At 51.9% G+C, this 14,915-nt stretch overlaps 1 protein-coding gene across 8 annotated transcripts in view; it reads left to right on the top strand.

The window, feature by feature from the left end:
• The window catches only part of DTNB (dystrobrevin beta), a 144,698-nt gene that overhangs the window by 51,400 nt on the left and 78,383 nt on the right, over window positions 1-14,915 (top strand). For 6 of the 8 annotated variants that reach the window (XM_088052576.1, XM_088052575.1, XM_088052580.1 and 3 more), the window contains exon 11: window positions 680-757. The exons of the other annotated variants lie outside the window; for them this stretch is intronic. In XM_088052576.1, coding sequence (XP_087908702.1) covers window positions 680-757 — 78 coding nt within the window. The remainder of the gene's footprint in view (window positions 1-679; window positions 758-14,915) is intronic. 8 annotated transcript variants of the gene reach the window in all.

The following is a 14,915-nucleotide window of genomic DNA, read 5'->3' as shown; positions in this document are numbered from 1 at the left end:
TCCCTGACAGGGTGTCTGTCACTTTTGGGTTGTTCCCATTGTTTTTCTGTTCCCTGACAGGGTGTCTGTCACTTTTGGGTTGTTCCCATTGTTTTTCTGTTCCCTGACAGGATCCCTGTCACTTTTGGATTATTTCCATTTGTTTTTCTGTTCCCTGACAGGATCCCTGTCACTTTTGGGTTGTTCCCATTGTTTTTCTGTTCCCTGACAGGATCCCTGTCACTTTGGGGTTGTTCCCATTGTTTTTCTGTTCCCTGACAGGGTGTCTGTCACTTTTGGGTTGTTCCCATTGTTTTTCTGTTCCCTGACAGGATCCCTGTCACTTTTGGGTTGTTCCCATTGTTTTTCTGTTCCCTGACAGGATCCCTGTCACTTTGGGGTTGTTCCCATTGTTTTTCTGTTCCCTGACAGGATCCCTGTCACTTTTGGGTTGTTCCCATTGTTTTTCTGTTCCCTGACAGGATCCCTGTCACTTTTGGGTTGTTCCCATTGTTTTTCTGTTCCCTGACAGGATCCCTGTCACTTTGGGGTTGTTCCCATTGTTTTTCTGTTCCCTGACAGGATCCCTGTCACTTTGGGGTTGTTCCCATTGTTTTTCTGTTCCCTGACAGGATCCCTGTCACTTTGGGGTTGTTCCCATTGTTTTTCTGTTCCCTGACAGGGTGTCTGTCTCTTGCAGCCCCCCCAGGCCCGTGAGTAACATGAACGAGGCCATGGTGACCCACGTCTCCTCCGGAGCGCCCACGCCAACCAAAAGGTACCGGAGCCTCAGGCTGGGGTTATTCCTGGGGAAGGGATGGAATTCCCACTGCTCCAGCTCTCCTGAGGGAGGATCCTGTGCAGGAATTGCTGTGTTCTCTCCAAAGAGTGGTTCTTATTGACTGAGCTGATGGCACATGGCTGCGAGTGAGGAAATGCCCGGATGGATTTTGCCTTTCCTCGAACTGGAATTGACTCCCCGAGCTGGGAGAGGCCGGTCCTGTGTCCCAGGCTGCTCCCCCTGTCCTGGTGTGTCACCTCTCACGGTGGCCCTGCCCTGCCTGGGAGGGGTGTCTGGGCTGGGGCTGAGCTGGGATTGCATTTTGTGTGGATCAGGTGTGTGAGTGAGCAGGAAAAGCCCCGAACGCTGAATTCCACTTTCCTCTCCTAAGGAACAGATCCAAGGGGAGCAGCTTGGCAGAGCTGGGGAGGAGTAAATAAATATTCCTGCAGGGAATGGGGAGCTGAGCTGGCCCTTGCAGTGGCCAGGGGTGCTCAGAGGCGAGGCAGAGCCCACATCTCCAGCAGCTCCAGGCAGAACTGAGATTCCTGGGTTTTCCTTCTGCTCTCCTTGACAAAACAAGTCCCATCTGGGGCTCCAAAGATCCTGCACTGAAATTCTCCCCAGGCTGCCTGTAAATCCTTCCTTGGGGTTTGTGCCCTGGCTCTGGGGGTCCCTGGGGGCTCTCGGGATGCTCCTGGACACGGAGCCTGAGCTTCCCCATGGGAGGTGGGAACAGCCAGCCCGGCTGTGCTGGGATCCAGCAGGAATTCCTGCCTGGAAAGGGAGCTCAGGCCTTGGCAGGGGCTGCCCAGGGAGCTGCTGGAGTCTCATCCCTGGAGGTGTGCAGGGAATTCCTGGATGTGGCACTCAGAGCTCTGGGCTGGGGACAAGGTGGGGATCAGGCACAGCTGGGGCTCCATGGGCTGGGAGGGATTGTCCAGGTTTTCCAGCCTCAGGGACTCAGGGATTCAGGTACTCAGGGATTCAGGGACTCAGGGATTCAGGGACTCAGGGACTCAGGGATTCAGGGACTCAGGGATTCAGGGACTCAGGGATTCAGGGACTCATGGATTCAGGGACTCAGGGATTCAGGGATTCAGGGACTCAGGGATTCAGGGATTCAGGGACTCAGGGATTCAGGGACTCAGGGATTCAGGGATTCAGGGACTCAGGGATTCAGGGACTCAGGGATTCAGGGACTCAGGGATTCAGGGATTCAGGGATTCAGGGACTCAGGGATTCAGGGACTCAGGGATTCAGGGATTCAGGGACTCAGGGATTCAGGGACTCATGGATTCAGGGACTCAGGGATTCAGGGATTCAGGGACTCAGGGATTCAGGGACTCAGGGATTCAGGGACTCAGGGATTCAGGGACTCAGGGATTCAGGGATTCAGGGACTCAGGGATTCAGGGATTCAGGGACTCAGGGATTCAGGGATTCTGGCTGCTGAGGGTGCCCTGGATCCCTGGCTGTGCCATTCCCAGGCTCAGTGACTCCCTCTGGCCCCCGGTGGTCCCGAGGCAGGTGGGAGCAGCCCTGGGGAGCCGGCAGTGCCGGGGAATTGCAGTCTCTGTCTCCTGCCCCGCCTGCAGGAGGCTCCAGGGGTGTCTCAGCACATCCCCATCCGCTTTTTGGGGTGGAATTTCCCGGTTTTGGGAGCGCTGTGGGATCATCCATCATTGCACTGGCTCTGTCCCTGGTATCCCCCTCCCTTCCAGCCCGGGGCAGGACAGAGCTGAGGGAGGGGAGGGCTCCTTGCCGTGTGTCCCCGTGTCCCACAGCCCAGCCTGAGCACGGAGCTGGCCCCAGGATTTACTGCAGCTCCTCCTGCCCCTGCTGCAGGGGCACAGCACTGACTGAAATGAAAGGGTTCTGCACATCCTGGCACCTGCAATTGCAGCTGGAGGGGGCTGGGAGCTGCATTTCTGTGTCTGGAGCTGCTCACAGCAGCCACTTCCCCTGGATTCTGCTGGAAAGGGAGGTTGGGTGCACGGCTGGGATGCAGCTGCTGCTCCGTGAGCGATGGTGCCGCACACACAGAGAGGGATGCTCACCTGGAGGAGCGAGCTCCAGCCATCCCTGAGCCCCCTCAGCCCTGAGAAACACTGACAGGGCATCAGCAGAGACTCCCAGAAACCTCCTGGATCTCTCTGGTTCACACTGGGAGCTGGAGGTCACATCCTGCCGAAAGCCTTCCCATCCCGAGGGCATCCTGAACTGTTTGTGGCTCCATCAGAGCTCCTCCAGCTCCCACCAGGACACCAGGGAATCCAGGAGGATTTCCCCAAAATGTGGAGCAAATGTCACACAGTTTGTTTGAAGGAAGTTTTGGAATTAGGAGTAAATGGGCACCTTGGGAATTCCTTGGGAAAGAGAACTGCTCCTGCAATCTGCTGGGAAGTGGAGGGGGGTCCCTGGAGAGGGATCCAGGGAGAGCTCAGAGCCCCTTGCAGGGCCCAAAGGGGCTCCAGGAGAGCTGGAGAGGGACTGGGGACAAGGGCTGGAGGGCCAGGAGCCAGGGAATGGCTGCCAGTGCCAGAGGGCAGGGCTGGATGGGATTTGGGGCAGGAATTGTTCCCTGGCAGGGTGGGCAGGCCCTGGCACAGGGTGCCCAGAGCAGCTGGGGCTGCCCCTGGATCCCTGGCAGTGCCCAAGGCCAGGCTGCACACTGGGACAGTGGGAGGTGTCCCTGCCATAGCAGGGGTGACACTGGAGGGGATTTAAGGTCCTTTCCCTCCCAGCCCAGTCTGTAACTCCATGGACCATCCCACGGTGCTCCCCAGGGAGCTTTGTGCTCTCTGTTGCCCCCATGAATGTGTGGCATTGATCCCATCCCAGCCATGTCCCTGCTCCAGGACAGGGCCCTGCCAGGGTGACAGAGCACAGGGACCCCCCTGTCCCCTCTGGGCCAGCCCTGCAGGGCCCCCTCCCCTCCCTGGCCGGGGCAGGGTCTGCACCCAGAGCTCCTGCTCAGCACCAAGGCACAAAAGCTGTCCCCAGGGGCTGCCTGTGGCAGAACAAAGGCTGCATTCCTTTCCCTGCTTTCCCAGGAGCCTGGAGACGGCTCAGGCCGTGCCTGGGGGCTGGAGCGTGTTCCTGCAGCCCCAGACTGGGGGATGTGATGGCACCTGCCTGGACACCTCTCCACAGCCCCCTGCCTGCAGAGATTCCCCTGCCATTCACCTTGCCTGGGGTTATTTGCACTCCCTGATGCTCTGCTGCTCTTTATTTGCTTTGTCCTGCAGCATTGGGGGTCTGTGGGCACGGCTGGCAGTGCCCAGCCTTTGGAGCAGAACCCCCAGAACCTGGCTCCCCCCTCTCAGTGTCACTGAGGCTGTCCCTTGGGTTGATTTGTGTCCCCCAGAGTGGTTTTGGTTTGCTTGGCAGCTCAGTTGTGCTGGTGGCAGGTTCCAGTGTGCCTTCCCTGCCTTCCCTCGTCCACACTGACCTCCCCCCGAGGGGGCTGGCACTCCTGGCACTGCCGTTTTCCTTGGACACAGGTGGGGAAAATCCCTTTCACTCAGCTTCCCCAACCTCTGGGACCTCTGGAGATCCCAGCTCATGTTTAGCCATCCTTTCAGCTCCAGGATTTTGGGGCAGAGGGTTTGGGTGCAGGGGTGTAGGCAGCTTTGTGCCATCAGCCATCCTGCATCCCACAAGGGCCAGGACAGACCTTCCTAACACCAGAACGGGCTTTCTTGTCAGAAAAGGGATACAAACCCCTCTTTGTGGAGACAGGGGAGGTCCCAGCTGTCCCAGGTGACAGAGGGACAGGGCAGGAGCAGGGAGGGTGGCAGGGGAACGTCCCAGTACCTCCAACAGGGGATCGGGGGAAACGTGGGGAGAAAGAGGAGAAATGCTGGGGTGGGGATGTGGCCGAACTCAGACTGTGCTGGGGACAGCCCTGGGGCTGGGGACAGAGCCAGAGCCACAGGCAGGTCACTGGGGACAGGGTCACTGTGTGGGGACAGTCACTGTGATGAGGACAGGGTCACTATGTGGGGACAGTCACTGTGTGGGGACAGGGTCACTGTGATGAGGACAGGGTCACTATGTGGGGACAGGGTCACTGTGTGGGGACAGTCACTGTGTGGGGACAGGGTCAGTGTGTGGGGACAGGGTCAGTGTGTGGGGACAGGGTCACTGTGTGGGGACAGGGTCACTGTGATGAGGACAGGGTCACTGTGATGGGGACAGGGTCACTGTGATGAGGACAGGGTCACTGTGTGGGGACAGGGTCACTGTGTGGGGACAGTCACTGTGATGGGGACAGGGTCACTGTGTGGGGACAGGGTCACTGTGTGGGGACAGGGTCAGTGTGTGGGGACAGGGTCACTGTGTGGGGACAGGGTCATTGTGATGGGGACAGGGTCACTGTGATGGGGACAGGGTCACTGTGTGGGGACAGTCACTGTGTGGGGACAGGGTCACTGTGTGGGGACAGGGTCACTGTGATGGGGACAGGGTCACTGTGTTGGGGACAGGGTCACTGTGTGGGGACAGTCACTGTGTGGGGACAGGGTCACTGTGTGGGGACAGGGTCACTGTGTGGGGACAGGGTCATTGTGATGGGGACAGGGTCACTGTGATGGGGAGAGGGTCACTGTGTTGGGGACAGGGTCACTGTGTGGGGACAGTCACTGTGTGGGGACAGGGTCACTGTGTGGGGACAGGGTCACTGTGATGGGGACAGGGTCACTGTGTGGGGACAGTCACTGTGTGGCGACAGGGTCACTGTGTGGGGACAGGGTCAGTGTGTGGGGACAGTCACTGTGTGGGGACAGGGTCACTGTGTGGGGACAGGGTCACTGTGTGGGGACAGTCACTGTGTGGGGACAGGGTCACTGTGTGGGGACAGGGTCAGTGTGTGGGGACAGTCACTGTGTGGGGACAGGGTCACTGTGGGGGGACAGGGTCACTGTGTGGGGACAGGGTCACTGTGTTGGGGACAGTCACTGTGTGGGGACAGTCACTGTGTGGGGACAGGGTCACTGTGTGGGGACAGTCACTGTGATGAGGACAGGGTCACTGTGTGGGGACAGTCACTGTGATGAGGACAGGGTCACTGTGTGGGGACAGTCACTGTGTGGGGACAGTCACTGTGTGGGGACAGGGTCACTGTGTGGGGACAGTCACTGTGTGGGGACAGTCACTGTGGGGGGACAGGGTCACTGTGATGGGGACAGGGTCACTGTGATGGGGACGGGGTCACTGTGATGGGGACAGTCACTGTGTGGGGACAGGGTCACTGTGTGGGGACAGGGTCACTGTGTTGGGGACAGTCACTGTGTGGGGACAGTCACTGTGTGGGGACAGTCACTGTGTGGGGACAGGGTCACTGTGTGGGGACAGGGTCACTGTGATGGGTACAGGGTCACTGTGATGGGGACAGGGTCACTGTGATGGGGACAGGGTCACTGTGTGGGGACAGGGTCACTGTGATGGGGACAGGGTCACTGTGTGGGGACAGGGTCACTGTGATGGGGACAGTCACTGTGTGGGGACAGGGTCACTGTGTGGGGACAGTCACTGTGTGGGGACAGGGTCACTGTGTGGGGACAGTCACTGTGTGGGGACAGGGTCACTGTGTGGGGACAGTCACTGTGTGGGGACAGTCACTGTGTGGGGACAGGGTCACTGTGTGGGGACAGGGTCACTGTGTGGGGACAGTCACTGTGTGGGGACAGGGTCACTGTGTGGGGACAGTCACTGCTCATCCTGACGGTGCTCTGGGGACACCCTTGACCCTCCCTGCTCTCTCTGCCCCTGCCCAGCTGCTGCCCCTCTCCTGTGGCTCCCCCTTTCCCTTTCCCTTTCCCTTTCCCTTTCCCTTTCCCTTTCCCTTTCCCTTTCCCTTTCCCTTTCCCCTTCCCTTTCCCTTTCCCTTTCCCTTTCCCTTTCCCTTTCCCTTTCCCTTTCCCTTTCCCTCTCCCTCTCCCTCTCCCTCTCCCTCTCCCTCTCCCTGCTCCTGTTTTTCCCAGCTGCTGTCCCCGGGCTGATCCCCCTCATTCCCAGGATCCCGGGATCCCTGAGGCTGGAAAAGCCCTCCAGGCCTGTGGGGTCCCAGCTGTGCCCAGTCCCCCCCTTGTCCCTGCCCAGAGCCCCGAGGGGACCACAGGTGGCACTTGGTGACCTCGGGGGGCTCTCCCAGCCTTGGTGGCTCTGGGACCCACTGTGATCCCAAGGGATGTGCTGCTTTCCTGGGACCCACTGTGATCCCAAGGGTTGTGCTGCTTCCCTGGGATCCTGTGAGATCCCAAGGGATGTGCTGCTTCCCTGGGATCCACTGTGATCCCAAGGGATGTGCTGCTTTCCTGGGATCCTGTGAGATCCCAAGGGATGTGCTGCTTCCCTGGGACCCACTGTGATCCCAAGGGATGTGCTGCTTTCCTGGGATCCACTGTGATCCCAAGGGATGTGCTGCTTTCCTGGGATCCACTGTGATCCCAAGGGATGTGCTGCTTCCCTGGGACCCAGCGCTCGGGCCAGCTGCTGCCACAGCCCTGGTTCTGAAATGACTCCCAAAGACTCCCAAAGACTCCCAAAGACTCCCAAAGACTCCCAATGACTCCCAATGACTCCCAATGACTTCCAAAGACTCCCAATGACTCCCAAAGACTCCCAATGACTCCCAATGACTCCCAAAGACTCCCAATGACTCCCAAAGACTCCCAATGACTCCCAAAGACTCCCAATGACTCCCAATGACTCCCAAAGACTCCCAATGACTCCCAATGACTCCCAATGACTCCCAAAGACTCCCAATGACTCCCAAAGACTCCCAATGACTCCCAAAGACTCCCAAAGACTCCCAATGACTCCCAATGACTCCCAATGACTCCCAAAGACTCCCAATGACTCCCAAAGATTCCAAATGACTCCCAATGACCCGGTAATTCCTGTCCTGGTGTCATGCCAGGGGTGTCTGTCCTCTGTGGCCTCTGCTTCTCCTAAAATCCCACGGGAAAGCAGCAGGGCAGCACCAGGGACCCCTCTGGGCTCCATCCTGGCAGCTCTTCCCAAAGCTCTTCCCAAAGCTCTTCCCTTCCCAAAGCTCTTCCCAAAGCTCTTCCCTTCCCAAAGCTTCTCCCTTCTCAAAACTCTTCCCTTCCCAAAGCTCTTCCCTTCCCAAAACTCTTCCCTTCCCAAAACTCTTCCCTTCCCAAAACTCTTCCCAAAACTCTTCCCTTCCCAAAACTCCTCCCTTCCCAAAGCTCTTCCCTTCCCGGGAGCCAGAGCAGCACCGTGAGTCCTGCGAGGATCTCCCAAGGTGTGAGCCAGCAGAAGAGACATTTTCAGGGATTTCTTGGTGGAAATGACAAGATTTAAATTAAATTGTCTCTGTGGCTTGGCTTTCCTGGTAGATTTTCAGAACAGGAATGGATTTAAGGTACCAAAAGCACCATTTAAATATCTGTAATTTATTGAGCTGCTGTGGAGCAGCAGAGCCCAGCCCTGGGCTGAGCTTTGGGGCAGGAGCCAGGGACGGTCCCAGTGCCCATTCCAGGTGTGTGTGTTCCTGTTCCAGCCCCAGGGAAGGTCCCAGTGCCCATTCCAGGTGTGTGTGTTCCTGTTCCAGCCCCAGGGAAGGTCCCAGTGCCCATTCCAGGTGTGTGTGTTCCTGTTCCAGCCCCAGGGACGGTCCCAGTGCCCATTCCAGGTGTGTGTGTTCCTGTTCCAGCCCCAGGGAAGGTCCCAGTGCCCATTCCAGGTGTGTGTGTTCCTGTTCCAGCCCCGGGCTGAGCAGCAGAGCCAAGGAACAGCACCAGGAGAGTCCCGGGGCCGTGGGCAGGCTCTGAGACCCCGATTCTCTCCTCCCTCTCCCCCCAGGGCACCGTGGTGGGTGCCACCGTTCCCTGCTCTCCCTTGGATCCCTCTGCTGGATCCCTGGCTTCGTGTTCAGTGGCTGCTGAGATATGGAAAGGGTGGGAATTATCCCTCAAAACCAGGGTTTAATGCAGAATTCAGCTCCAGCAGTGGGGAGGAGGTGGGGGCTTCTCCTGGGAACCATCTCAGGCTCTGGAGCCAGGCTGGAAGAGCTGGGGGTGCTCACCTGGAGAAGGATCCAGGGAGAGCTCAGAGCCCCTTGCAGGGCCCAAAGGGGCTCCAGGAGAGCTGGAGAGGGACTGGGGACAAGGGCTGGAAGGCCAGGAGCCAGGGAATGGCTGCCAGTGCCAGAGGGCAGGGCTGGATGGGATTTGGGGCAGGAATTGTTCCCTGGCAGGGTGGGCAGGCCCTGGCACAGGGTGCCCAGAGCAGCTGGGGCTGCCCCTGGATCCCTGGCAGTGCCCAAGGCCAGGCTGGACCCTGGGACAGTGGGAGGTGTCCCTGCCGTGGGACAGGGGGTGATTTTGAAGATCCTCCTGACCCATTCCATCATTCCCGGTATTTTTTAGGCAGCTCTGGAGGGGCTGGGTACCCCCAGGAACGGAGAAGCAGAAATGGGGAAGGGGCTCCGGGCTGGGACAGCCTCACTCCCGTTAATTGAGTGGGCTCTGCCTTCCCTCCCGAGCCCAGGAATGCTGCTAATTGCTCATTTCTGATGGGCTTTTAATGAGCCCTTGCAGGGAGCTGGGAAAAGCCTGGAATCTGCCGTGCCACAGCTACAAACACACCTCAAATGAGCTTTTCAGGCGGTGATTCAGCCGCGGATCCCTCGGTGTGGTGGGGAATGTTCAAACCCCTCATTCCACAGGCTGCTCCTTGCCCGGGGGACTCCACGTGGATAATTCCCTGTTTTTATCTGGTTTTTTCCAAGCTCTGGCTCTGTCCCCGACGTGTCCCTGCACATCACCAGATGTGTGTGTGAGAAGGGGGATTCTGTTTGCCTCGCAATAAATGTCCTGTTTGTAAAAGCTCCCGAAGGAAAATCTCCCCGGGGGAGGGATTGAGTGCAGGGGGTGGAGGGAGGGAGGGAGGGATGGAACTCCAGGCAGGAATGGCACATGGAATGGTGCCCCAGTGCCACCTGCCCAGCTGTGATCCCACCTGCTCAGGATTTCCCTCTGCCCGTGGCTGTGTCCCTTTGGGGAAGGGAAGGGTTGTGCAGTGTCTGGGCTAAAAAAAGAACATTTTGCTGCATTTTCCTGGGGTTTTGTTCCATTCCCTGGGATCCTGCTGCAGAGAGCTGTCACCAGGATAACACAGAAACACAGTTATTTATTACTGATTTACTTCTGGTTCGGGATCAGTTCTGACAAATATTTCTTGCGGTCGATCTCTGTTTGTAGGAATACTCCAAAGTGCAGCAGTTTTATTTTTATGAGTCCTCAAACCAAACAAAAGCATCCATCAAACGGAGTCCCCTTCCCTGGAGGTGGCACTCGGTGTCCTGGGCTGGGACAAGGTGGGGATGGGGCACAGGTGGGATCCATGGGCTGGGGGCTTTTCCAGCCTTCCTGCTTGTGGATTCTGGGATTGTGAGAGCAGGGAATGCTGTGGGATTCTCCAGTGCCCAGCTGTGCCCAGGAGTCTCTTCCCTAAAGATCCTGCTGGGAGTTGTGGGAGGCTGCACTCACTGAATATTTCTATTTATTATTATTATGAATACTTATATTTATTTATATACAGAATCCCAGAATCCCTGAGGCTGGAAAAGCTCTCCAGGATAACTGAGCCCACCTTGTTCCCAGCCCAAGGCACTGAGTGCCTCCTGCAGCCCTTCCCCGGACCCCAAACCCCCCTGGGAGCTGCGCCAGGGCTGTCCCCACTGTCCCCTGGCTGGGTTTGTCCCTGGGACACCCTGGCCCTGGGGCTTTGTTCTGTGTCCCTGGTGCTGCTTGTGCTTTGTCACGAGCCTCACCCTGCCCTGCCCGTGTTGTTTGTGTTGTTTTTGTCACTCAGTTTGTGTTGTTTGTGTTGTTTGTGTTGTGTTGTTTGTGTAGTTTGCATTGTATAGTTTGTGTAGTTTGTGTAGTTTGTGTTGTGTAGTTTGTGTTGTGTTGTTTGTGTAGTTTGTATTGTATAGTTTGTGTAGTTTGTGTAGTTTGTGTAGTTTGTGTAGTTTGTGTTGTGTTGTTTGTGTAGTTTGTATTGTATAGTTTGTGTAGTTTGTGTAGTTTGTGTAGTTTGCGTTGTTTTGTTTGTGTAGTTTGCATTGTATAGTTTGTGTAGTTTGTGTAGTTTGTGTTGTGTTGTTTGTGTAGTTTGTGTCACTCTGTATTGTTTGTGTAGTTTGTATTGTGTTGTTTGTTTAGTTTGTGTAATTTTTGTTGCTCCATTGTTTGTGTAGTTTATGTTGTGTAGTTTGTGTAGTTTATGTGGCTCAGTTTGTGTAGTTTGTGCAGTTTCTGTTGTCTATGTTGCTCAGTTTGCACAGTTTGTACAGTTTCTGTGGCTCAGTTTGTACAGTTTGTACAGTTTCTGTGGCTCAGTTTGTAGAGTTTGTACAGTTTGTGCAGTTTGTACAGTTTGTACAGTTTGTGCAGTTTGTGCAGTTCATACAGTTTGTACAGTTTCTGTTGCTCAGTTTGTACAGTTTGTACAGTTTGTACAGTTTGTACAGTTTGTGCAGTTTGTACAGTTTGTACAGTTTGTACAGTTTGTGCAGTTTGTGCAGTTTGTACAGTTTGTACAGTTTGTACAGTTTGTGCAGTTTGTACAGTTTGTACAGTTTGTGCAGTTTGTACAGTTTGTACAGTTTGTACAGTTTGTACAGTTTGTACAGTTTGTGCAGTTTGTACAGTTTGTGTGGCTCAGTTTGTGCAGTTTGTGCAGTTTGTACAGTTTGTACAGTTTGTACAGTTTGTGCAGTTTGTACAGTTTCTGTGGCTCAGTTTGTGCAGTTTGTGCAGTTTGTACAGTTTGTACAGTTTGTACAGTTTCTGTTGCTCAGTTTGTACAGTTTGTACAGTTTCTGTTGCTCAGTTTCTACAGTTTGTACAGTTTGTGCAGTTTGTACAGTTTGTACAGTTTCTGTTGCTCAGTTTGTACAGTTTGTACAGTTTGTACAGTTTGTACAGTTTGTACAGTTTGTGTGGCTCAGTTTGTACAGTTTGTACAGTTTGTACAGTTTGCAGTTTGTACAGTTTGTACAGTTTGTACAGTTTGTACAGTTTCTGTGGCTCAGTTTGTACAGTTTGTACAGTTTGTACAGTTTGTACAGTTTGTACAGTTTCTGTTGCTCAGTTTGCACAGTTTATACAGTTTGTGCAGTTTGTGCAGTTTCTGTGGCTCAGTTTGTACAGTTTGTACAGTTTGTACAGTTTGTACAGTTTGTGCAGTTTGTACAGTTTGTGCAGTTTGTACAGTTTCTGTTGCTCAGTTTGTACAGTTTGTACAGTTTGTACAGTTTGTACAGTTTGTACAGTTTGTGTGGCTCAGTTTGTACAGTTTGTACAGTTTGTACAGTTTGTGCAGTTTGTGTGGCTCAGTTTGTACAGTTTGTACAGTTTATACAGTTTGTGCAGTTTGTGCAGTTTCTGTGGCTCAGTTTGTACAGTTTGTACAGTTTGTACAGTTTGTACAGTTTGTACAGTTTGTACAGTTTCTGTTGCTCAGTTTGTACAGTTTGTGCAGTTTGTGCAGTTTGTACAGTTTGTACAGTTTGTACAGTTTGTGCAGTTTGTACAGTTTGTACAGTTTGTACAGTTTCTGTTGCTCAGTTTGTGCAGTTTGTGCAGTTTGTACAGTTTGTACAGTTTGTACAGTTTGTACAGTTTGTACAGTTTCTGTTGCTCAGTTTGTACAGTTTGTACAGTTTGTACAGTTTGTACAGTTTCTGTTGCTCAGTTTGTACAGTTTGTGCAGTTTGTACAGTTTGTACAGTTTCTGTTGCTCAGTTTGTACAGTTTGTGCAGTTTGTACAGTTTGTACAGTTTCTGTTGCTCAGTTTGTACAGTTTGTACAGTTCGTAGAGTTTGTACAGTTTGTACAGTTTCTGTGGCTCAGTTTGTACAGTTTGTACAGTTTGTACAGTTTGTACAGTTTGTACAGTTTCTGTTGCTCAGTTTGTGCAGTTTGTACAGTTTGTACAGTTTGTGCAGTTTGTACAGTTTGTACAGTTTCTGTTGCTCAGTTTGTACAGTTTGTACAGTTTGTACAGTTTGTACAGTTTGTGCAGTTTGTACAGTTTCTGTTGCTCAGTTTGTACAGTTTGTACAGTTTGTACAGTTTCTGTTGCTCAGTTTGTACAGTTTGTGCAGTTTGTACAGTTTGTACAGTTTCTGTTGCTCAGTTTGTGCAGTTTGTTCAGTTTGTACAGTTTGTACAGTTTCTGTTGCTCAGTTTGTACAGTTTGTACAGTTTGTACAGTTTGTACAGTTTGTACAGTTTGTACAGTTTGTACAGTTTGTGCAGTTTGTACAGTTTGTGCAGTTTCTGTTGCTCAGTTTGCACAGTTTGTACAGTTTGTACAGTTTGTACAGTTTGTACAGTTTGTACAGTTTGTACAGTTTGTACAGTTTGTACAGTTTCTGTTGCTCAGTTTGTACAGTTTGTGCAGTTTGTACAGTTTCTGTTGCTCAGTTTGTACAGTTTGTGCAGTTTGTACAGTTTGTACAGTTTCTGTTGCTCAGTTTGTACAGTTTGTACAGTTTGTACAGTTTGTACAGTTTCTGTTGCTCAGTTTGTACAGTTTGTACAGTTCGTAGAGTTTGTACAGTTTGTACAGTTTCTGTGGCTCAGTTTGTACAGTTTGTACAGTTTGTACAGTTTGTACAGTTTCTGTTGCTCAGTTTGTGCAGTTTGTACAGTTTGTACAGTTTCTGTTGCTCAGTTTGTGCAGTTTGTACAGTTTGTGCAGTTTGTACAGTTTGTACAGTTTCTGTTGCTCAGTTTGTACAGTTTGTACAGTTTGTACAGTTTCTGTTGCTCAGTTTGTACAGTTTGTACAGTTTGTACAGTTTGTACAGTTTCTGTTGCTCAGTTTGTACAGTTTGTGCAGTTTGTACAGTTTGTGCAGTTTGTACAGTTTGTACAGTTTCTGTTGCTCAGTTTGTACAGTTTGTACAGTTTGTACAGTTTCTGTTGCTCAGTTTGTACAGTTTGTGCAGTTTGTACAGTTTGTACAGTTTCTGTTGCTCAGTTTGTACAGTTTGTGCAGTTTGTACAGTTTGTACAGTTTCTGTTGCTCAGTTTGTACAGTTTGTACAGTTTGTACAGTTTGTACAGTTTGTACAGTTTGTACAGTTTGTACAGTTTCTGTTGCTCAGTTTGTACAGTTTGTACAGTTTGTACAGTTTGTGTGGCTCAGTTTGTACAGTTTGTACAGTTTGTACAGTTTGTACAGTTTGTACAGTTTGTACAGTTTGTACAGTTTGTACAGTTTCTGTTGCTCAGTTTGTACAGTTTGTACAGTTTGTACAGTTTGTACAGTTTGTACAATTTGTACAGTTTGTACAATTTGTACAGTTTGTACAGTTTGTACAGTTTGTGCAGTTTGTACAGTTTCTGTTGCTCAGTTTGTACAGTTTGTGCAGTTTGTACAGTTTGTACAGTTTCTGTTGCTCAGTTTGTACAGTTTGTACAGTTTGTACAGTTTGTACAGTTTGTACAGTTTGTACAGTTTCTGTTGCTCAGTTTGTACAGTTTGTACAGTTTGTACAGTTTGTACAGTTTCTGTTGCTCAGTTTGTGCAGTTTGTACAGTTTGTACAGTTTCTGTTGCTCAGTTTGTGCAGTTTGTACAGTTTGTGCAGTTTGTACAGTTTCTGTTGCTCAGTTTGTACAGTTTGTACAGTTTGTACAGTTTCTGTTGCTCAGTTTGTACAGTTTGTACAGTTTGTACAGTTTGTACAGTTTCTGTTGCTCAGTTTGTACAGTTTGTGCAGTTTGTACAGTTTGTACAGTTTGTACAGTTTGTACAGTTTGTACAGTTTGTACAGTTTGTACAGTTTGTACAGTTTCTGTTGCTCAGTTTGTACAGTTTTTGCAGTTTGTACAGTTTGTACAGTTTGTACAGTTTCTGTTGCTCAGTTTGTGCAGTTTGTTCAGTTTGTACAGTTTGTACAGTTTCTGTTGCTCAGTTTGTACAGTTTGTACAGTTCGTAGAGTTTGTACAGTTTGTACAGTTTCTGTTGCTCTGTACAGTTTGTACAGTTTGTACAGTTTGTACAATTTGTGCAGTTTGTGCAGTTTGTACAGTTTGTGCAGTTTGTACAGTTTGTGCAGTTTGTGCAGTTCGTACAGTTTGTACAGTTTCTGTGGCTCAGT

Source organism: Pseudopodoces humilis, chromosome 3 (assembly GCF_049639895.1).
Source record: "Pseudopodoces humilis isolate 2021_Gansu_Grassland_sample_001 chromosome 3, ASM4963989v1, whole genome shotgun sequence".
Taxonomy (NCBI): domain Eukaryota; kingdom Metazoa; phylum Chordata; class Aves; order Passeriformes; family Paridae; genus Pseudopodoces; species Pseudopodoces humilis.
Note: the sequence above shows the minus strand (reverse complement) of the source record. Positions and strands in the feature narration are given on the sequence as shown.